This window comes from Marmota flaviventris, chromosome Y (genome assembly GCF_047511675.1).
Source record: "Marmota flaviventris isolate mMarFla1 chromosome Y, mMarFla1.hap1, whole genome shotgun sequence".
Taxonomy (NCBI): domain Eukaryota; kingdom Metazoa; phylum Chordata; class Mammalia; order Rodentia; family Sciuridae; genus Marmota; species Marmota flaviventris.
In genome coordinates, this window is record NC_092519.1 from 170,611 (window position 1) to 179,182 (window position 8,572).

General features: G+C 34.5%; 1 protein-coding gene across 1 annotated transcript; it reads right to left on the bottom strand.

The window, feature by feature from the left end:
* Positions 1–5,789: 5,789 nt before the first annotated feature.
* Positions 5,790–7,403, bottom strand: LOC139703521 (endogenous retrovirus group K member 7 Gag polyprotein-like). The gene is made up of 2 exons (XM_071607023.1): positions 6,467–7,403; positions 5,790–6,262 (listed from the first exon to the last, which is right to left on the bottom strand). The coding sequence occupies exons 1-2, from the start codon at positions 7,401–7,403 to the stop codon at positions 5,790–5,792; spliced, it is 1,410 nt and encodes a 469-aa protein (XP_071463124.1).
* Positions 7,404–8,572: the final 1,169 nt, after the last annotated feature.

Sequence of the window (8,572 nt, forward strand, 5' to 3'; positions counted from 1 at the left end):
GATACAGATTCAAAACAGTCACTGCAGGTAGTCAGATAACATTTATTACCTATCCTGCACAACTCATTCAAGGTGAGGAACTTGTTCAAATCACAGAGCTGTCCAAGGTGAGGGTTCAGAGGGCAAGCAATTTCAAAGTAGGCCACATCAAGCAGGGATAATGAGCTGAGCTTAATTTCTGGGGACATTCAGGAATTTGAGGACTATTGGTCTCAGGACTCATTCACCATGTGGTCTAAGGGGTTGATGTACGCCATGTTACCATCATCATAGTTGTTTCTCCATTCATGTGTTTCAGGTAGGGGTTGCAACCAAACCATTGGTTTGGTTGTGTTTGATAAGCTCACAGGCCTGGTTTCCCTGATACCAGTTTGATATGGCCACACATTCGTGTGTCTCTCATTTAATATAATAAGTTGACAGCTGGTATTTTTTATTAGAATGATTAATGTAGTTATCAGTTTGTACCTTATGATTGTGCTTTGCAACAGAAGGGTGTTATTTTGATAGATGTGTCCAACATTTGGTGATCATCTCTTTGTCCAGAAAAGTTACCAAGTCACTCTACCTTAGCACTTGTACTCAGAACAGTAATTCATGGCAACCTTCTGTTTTTATAAAATAGAGTAACTCAGGGCAGGCACAGACTGAAAGCTGTTGTTCTATACAACATGAATTAACTCATGGCAGGGCACAACCTACTCTTTGCACATAGAAACTGGGAATGACTATGCTGTCAGACAAATTCACTCATTCCACTTGGGAGTGACTATTCTGTCAGACAAATTCACTCATTCCACTTCTATGAACTACAGTTCCAGGAAATCCTTTAAATTTTCATGAGATTTACCTGCAATTACTATATTAGTTTCCTATGGAGAAGATTTTTAAAAAGATTGCCTCATGGCCTTGAGTGGCGGAGAGGAAGAATAATCATGTGACATATGCCAGGAAATTTCTCTATTTAACTTTCAGGGAAAAAATGAATGATTCTTAATATACCTTGGGAAGAACATTGCTCCCACTTCAGTCCCTCATAGCCTTCTTATATCACATAAGAAGTTAAAATCTAGGTTGGGTTTGTAGCTCAGTGGTAGAGCACTTGCTTAGCATGTGTGAGGCACTGAGTTTAATTTTTAGCACCACATATAAAAAATAAAAAATAAATAAAAATAAAGGTCCATCAACAACTAAAATATATATATTTTTTAAAAGTAGGTGAGCTGGGGATATATCTCAGTTGGTAGAGTGCTTACCTCACATACACAAGGGCCTGGGTTCGATCCCCAGCACCACAAAAAAAAGAAAAGAAAAGAAAAGAAAAAGGTAAACTGTTGTACCAAGGAAAAAACAATTTAGAAGCAGAGAGATACAAGGAGATTAAAAGACTAAGATTATAGAATGTTTTTCCCTGCATAAATATCATAGTATCACACCAAAAGTCTCAGTATTATAACAGTGTATTGTAGCTGATAGGACTACAAGACTCAGACTCTTTCCTATGGAGGAATACATAGAGAATTCCAAAGTTAAGAGAGGGACTAAAAATTTGGAGTCTCTGATTCATGGTCTGTTTGGCTGCTATAAGGACATAATACCTTTACTAGGTAGTTTATGAACAACATTCACTTATTTATCTCAATTCTGGAGGTAGGAAAGTCCAAGATCATGGTGTCAGAAAATTCAGTGTCTGGTGAGGGCTCACTTCTTTGTTATCTTTTCACTGTGTCCTCAAGTAGTGAAGGGGCAAGAGATCTATCTGGAGTTTCTCTTATCATAATTGGTATTATCCCAGGATCTCCTTATCCCCTCAAATAATTTTAATGCACATATAATAAGGTTCATTCTTTGTGATATGTAGTTCGATGGATTTGGGAAAATGCTTAGTGTCAAATATTTGCTATTATACTATCATAGAGAATGGTTTCAAATATACTATTTGCATCACCTATTCAATCCTCTTCTGTTCTCTCTGAACTCCTGATAACTGAACTCTTTACCATCTCCAATAATGTGTCTGTATTCAAATTTCCTCTTCTAAGAGCAGTAGTCATGTTGGATTAGGACTCACCTTAGTAGCTTCATCCTAATTACTTTTTTGAAGTCCCTATATCTAAATACCCCTGCATTCTGAGATACTGGAGGTTAAGACTTCAATAAATGATGGGCTGGAGTTGTGGTTCAGTGGTAGAGCTCTTACCTTGCACATGAGGCACTGGGTTGGATCCTTAGCACCACATAAAAATAAATAAATAAAATACAGGTATTTGTCCATCTACAACTAAAAATATTTTTTAAAAGCTTCAATAAATGAATGGGGGCATAATTCAGTATTTTAAAGTATACTTTTTAAAAAAAAATCAAATATCTTCTCCAAATTTCTTTGATTCATGTTAGCATGTATATCTTTCTTCATCTCTTGACTTTTAATTTATGTCTTTGAAGGTTCTTTGTTTATTTGTTTTAGACAACATAAAATTGGCTGTTGCTTTTGTATCCATATGAAAAAAAACCACATCTTTTTAATTGGTATATTTAGGCCAAACACATTTAGTAATTATTTGTACTGATATCTACCTTGTTGGCAATTACTACTATCCACAGGATTTTTGTTTATCCTTCACTCTTTTTCTACTCTCTCTGGTTTTAATTTGAATTTTATAGACCCACTTTAAATCTTCATTTTGCATATCAATCATACTTCTAACTTTATTTTTTCATGATCATATAAGGAATTGAAAATCACTGTGATTACTCTGTTAAAGGTACTAACAGATGGAACAGATAACATACAAGGACAGGTTGACTATATTTGAAGAAATGACACAGAGAGAAAATGGGCATCTATAAGACAAAGACCGAGGCCTTGAAAAAAATCAACCCTGCTGACAGTTTGAGCTTGAATTTCTAACCTCTAGAATTGTCAGAAAATGAATTATTTAAGTCAAAGTCTATGGTATTTTCTTACATAAGTACTATAAAATTAATACACATACTTCAGAATAAGAAAAATTAGCAGGCATAAACAGGGGTCTCTTCCGCAGGAACACACAATAATCCTCAATGTGTAAACAGAATCTCAGGATAATTGATATGACTGAAAGGAAAAAAAGACACATTCAAAATTATAGTTGTAGGTGTCCATACCTTTCCCAGTAATTGAGAAAACAGTTAAGAGGGAAATGAGGAAGTATATAGGAATCTGAAAATTATCATTAATCAAACTGATCTAATTGACATTTACAGACTAATGTGTCTCAAAACAGCAGAGTACACATGAAACACTCACAGAGAAAGACTACATTTTTTCCACAAAACACATTTAAAAATATAAATTATTCAAAATGTTCTCAAATTACATTGGAATTAAACTAGAAATCAATGAAAGAAAGATAACTAGAAATTCTCCATATATTTGAAAATTAAAGAACACAATTATAAATAACACATAAAACAAATAATAATCTTAAGGAAATTTTTAAACTATTTTAAAATAAATAGAAAGGAAAATACAATTTCTCTAACCGTGTGGGATGCACTGAAAGCAGTGATTTGAGGGAAACTGGAAGCATTAAATGTGTGTGTTAAATGCATGAAAGATCTGAAATGAATACTCTAAAATTCCACATAAGGAAATTACAAAAATAAGAACAATTTAGGCTTGAAGCAAGTTGAAGAATACAATTAATGGAAATTATAACAGGGATCATTGAAACTAGAAACAATAAAACAATAGAAAATATCAAAGAACACAAAAGCAGTTTCTTTGAAAAGTGGATAAAATTCAAGCCAACTTCATCAAGTTAAAAAGAGAAAAGAAACAATTACCAAGATTAGAATTAGTTTTGTGTTATCACTACTGATTCCTTCGTCATTAAAAGTGTGTTATATCAACACTAAAATGACTTTACGCTCACAAACTTGATAGCATAGGTGAAATGTTTGAAAGATACAAGCTACCAAAGTGTACCTAAGCAGAAATAAATAATTTGAATAGGCTTACATTTATTAAGACATCAACTCAATAGTTAACAAGTTCTAAGAATGAAAGCACCAGTCCAATATCTTTTCAAAGAAAAATTCTACCAAACATATAAGGAAGAAATACTACCATCTCTTCCAGAAAAGAGCACCAGAGATAATACTTCCTAACTTATTGTATGAGGCCAGGATTACTTTATTGCTAAAAACAGATGAAGATATTGTCCATTGATTCTAAAATTTATACCAAGAAGCAAAAAATGAAGACTTAAGAGAAATTTAAAAAGAATAAGTTTGGAGGACTCACACTAGTAGATTTCAAAACTTATTGTAAAGGTCACCATAATCACCAGAGTGTGGTATTAGTGAAAATGCAGATTCATAGGCCAATGCAACATAATTGAGATTTCCAGAACCACATAAATAAGTCAACAGACCTTTGACAAGGGAGCAAAGGGATTTTAATGGAGAAAGGAGAGTCTTTTCAACAAATTGTGCTAGAACGATTGGGCATTTACATGAACAGAAATGAATCTAGTCTCAGAATTTAAAATTTTAACATAGTTCAAAAGAGATTATAGACCACAATATAAAAAATATGAAAAATATCAAGAAAAAAATCTGTTTCCCATGAGAGGAAAGGCTAACAATTCTGAAACACATGTTGGAACAGACCATTTAAATAAATGCATAAAGGATGGAAGGAGCTACATTTCTCAGTGATACAATGAGTATTTTCAGATAGGCAAAAGTGAAGACTAGAATGGTCCCTATAGGATTAGAGTGGGTGACATCAGTGTGAATGCATATTTTGCTTATTATATAAACAGATGGTTGTATATAGACAAATATATGTATATATGTGCATATATTTCCTTTTTATATTAGCTAAGAGCATGTAGAATAAATGGCATTCCTTTACTGAAGAATAAACCTACCCTGCCCATATCTTGATTTCTAATACTAGTCTTTAACAAAAGGCATTAGAGTTCCTTGGAAAAATGAATGACTCTAGGAATGGACCAAGAATATACAATATAATAGATGACTATCTTATAATACCAGGATGCAAACAAAAGCAAAATCCAAAACACAACAACAACAAAAATTTCTTTATATTGACAGGGGTATGCCAGAAGGATATAAGTGTCAATTGAAAGAGCTCCTAATGGTCAGATGTGGAACAGTTTGAAAAATAAAGTACCATTGGAGTAAAACCCAAAGTATAGGCTAAATATCCATGCATCCATCCTGTTATTGAAGAAGTAAATAAAGGGGCAAATCCTCCTATAGAAGAATCCCCAAGTAATTTATATACATACACACCTATCAATTTGGTAAAACATGCCAACTCCTTAAGTTTGAGCTGCATATAATGACCTCTTTCAAAAGAGTACAGAATTGAAGGAAGGAAAAACAAAGAAGCATAACTTTATAGTTGAAAAAAATTAAAAACAGTAGATTAAAGTTAATATCAACTTTGAAGAATCATGTAAATAGTATGTATTCTTGTACATATATGCACTTTACCTCTATGGTCATCTGTTGGGGTTTGAGTGTGCAGAGTTTAGCTCCCTCAGGCCTGACATTTTGCAAGAGAAGACATTAAAATCTGAATTTCTCCTTCATAGTCTGCATAGATAATGCCTAAATGGACAGTAATACCTTTAGCATTAAGGCTGGAGCGTCCTGTGAGCAAAGCGAAAATCCCTGGAGGTAGTGGCCCAAATATTCCTGTAGGTATTCTTTTAGGCATAGCACCACCCTGGAGATCAAAATCACTTAAGGCTGGGATGTCCATGGCGGCACTATGTTGGGTTGCGGGTTGTAGGGAAAAGATTGTGTGTTGCCCCCTTTATTTGTCTAGGGCCTGGGGTCTGGCTGGATGGACCGTTTCCCTGAACTGCAAGAGTGGCTGCATTTTTCGTTCTACATTCTCGAGCCCAATGTTTACCTTTTTTGCATTTAGGACATATTCCGGGTCCCCTAGTTTCCTTTTCATTCTTTTGCTTACAATTTTTCCTCAGATGTCCAGTCTGGCAGCACCCAAAACACTTCATGTTAGCCAAATTTCGATTAGTATTCTGCAAAGCATGCCATGTAGAGGCCATGGTTTCAGCAAATAATTGCATCTTTCTCGATTCTGATGTTATATCTTTGCACACCTTTAAGTATGTATGAACATCTCCTGTATCTTTAATCGGTAAAATGGCTCGTTTACAATCTTCATTAGCATTTTCATAAGCCAGCAAACATAGTAATTGTTGCCTGGCAGCCTCTCCTACCACGGTTCATTCAATTGTCAATTTTAATCTAGACAAAAATTCTACATAAGGTTCATTGGGTTTTTGTGAAACTTTTGTCCATGAGCCATAATGTTCTCCAGTAGGTCTAATTTTGTCCCAAGCTTCTAAAGCTATTTACTTCAATTGCTCATGAATCTCAGGAGGAATATTAATTTGATGTTGAATGTCATCATGCATACCAGTGCCAGATAACATAGGGTATCCTATGGCACGAATAACAGGGTTTTGACTGTTAACATTTTCTCTAGCCTTAGTGGCACATCCTTCTAAAAACCACATGTGCCATTGAAGATATTCAGGTTCCTGTAGAAGAGCACGGCCCACAATCTTCCAATCCTCAGGAGCAAAATTATTGTAATGAGTAGCAAAAGCATTAAGCAATTCTTTTACATAATGGGATTGAGGTCTGTACATTGTCACTGCCTTTTTTAATCTGCCAATATGATCAATATCAATCCCCTCATACCGAGGTGGCTGTGCCATTCCATTAGCTGGATCAGGCCTGATTATAGGAAAAGCAAAGAAGGGAGTTTTGTCCTCATCGTCAGAAGGTTCTGAGTCCATTTCCTGGACAGCCTTTAAAGAAGCTGCCAAAAAAGGGTTGGTGGCCGGAGGGGCAGAGGGCCTAGTTCCCGATAAAGGCCTGGTTCCCGATAAAGGCCTAGGGTCCATTTTAGCTTCTAATTTATTAAGACGTCCCAGAACTTCCTCCATAACAAGTTTGAATTGCTCCGAAACGGAGCGATCATCAATCGTCGTTTTTACTTTCGTTTTCTTTTCCATATCATTACCAGTTAAATCAGCAGAATTTTGTGAAGAATTATGAGTCAATTGTTGCGTATCTTTTACTACCTCTTCTTTTTCACTAATATCAAGAGGGAGATCTAGAATAGAGGGAGCTAGCTCCTTTTGTAAATTGCCAATCAACCTTTCTTCCTCCATAGCTTTAAACATTGTATATACAATAGACAAGATAGACCAAAACCGAACCGGAATTTTTTCGCCTTGCCTCATGGCCTTTTCAACATTGTGACGGACCCGTTTCCAATTATCCACATCCATAGATCCTTCCTCTGGGAACCAGGGATTCCATTCCCTGACCACCTTAAGACACATCTCTATATCAGAATGGGAAATATTAATACCATAGACAGCAAGTGAATGCCTAAGAATATTTAAAAAAGGAGAAGATGAAGATTGTCCCATCACCCTGTAATATAAAGAAAAAGAACTTACCCTTCCTGTCAATCCAGCAGGGTCCCTGTTCGGGCGCCAATTGTGAACGTCTAGTGCGTTCGCAGTCATCTTCCCCAAAGAACAATTATCCTATTCTAAACCTATGAAAATTATCAGACAAATACCAATTGAAAGAAATTCTACAAAACATCTAACCTGTACCTCTCAAAATTGTTTTTCTATATTGAAAAAAAAGCAATCTCAAACATTCACAGCCAAGATGATCTAAAGAGATGTGAGAACTAGATTTAATATGATATAACTCTGAGTGAGATCCTGGAATAGCAAAAGAATGTTAGTTGTAAAATTAAGTATGCCTGAATGAGGAATGGCCTTTAGTTAATAACAGTGTAGTGATATTGCTCATTAATAATAATAAATGTAGTGAATTAATGTTAGCTGTTAATAATCATGGAACCAGATGTGGGAACTGTGTACTCTGTAAGAAAACTTAATAATAATTGTGATTTTCTGTGAATCTAAAACAGTTCTAAAATTAAAAACATGTATTATGAAAAACTTTTATACTTTCACTTGTACTCTTTTCTACTGTCTTACCTATAATTAGTATATTGAATTAAAATAATTGAATGAACATATATTCAATTTCCAGAATACCTAATTTTTCATATTCAACTCTTCCTTTTTCAGTTAGTGCCTCTTTTTTTCCTCTGTCACCTTTTTACTCTTTATAATCCTTCATTTATCTCCTTGAACATTCTAGTTAGATTTAAGTTAAAAATATTTGATTTATTTGTAATTTCCATTTCTAGGAAAGTGAGTGTATCTGCTAACTTTTTCACATTGCTAAAGTTTTTAATGTTAATTTTTCCCATATGATTGCAAATTGGTTTGCCAATTTATTTAGAGCAGAAAATTTTTTCTTTTATATTTTACTTTTCATGTGCTCAAATCTCCTAGATAAATGAATTTGATATTGCTTTCACTTGATCCCTAAGAACAGAAGCATAAAAGAAAAGCACTGGTTTACATAAATTTCTTAAGAAACATTTAGTCTCTAAGCTAGTGGCCAAGATCCTAGCTGCAAA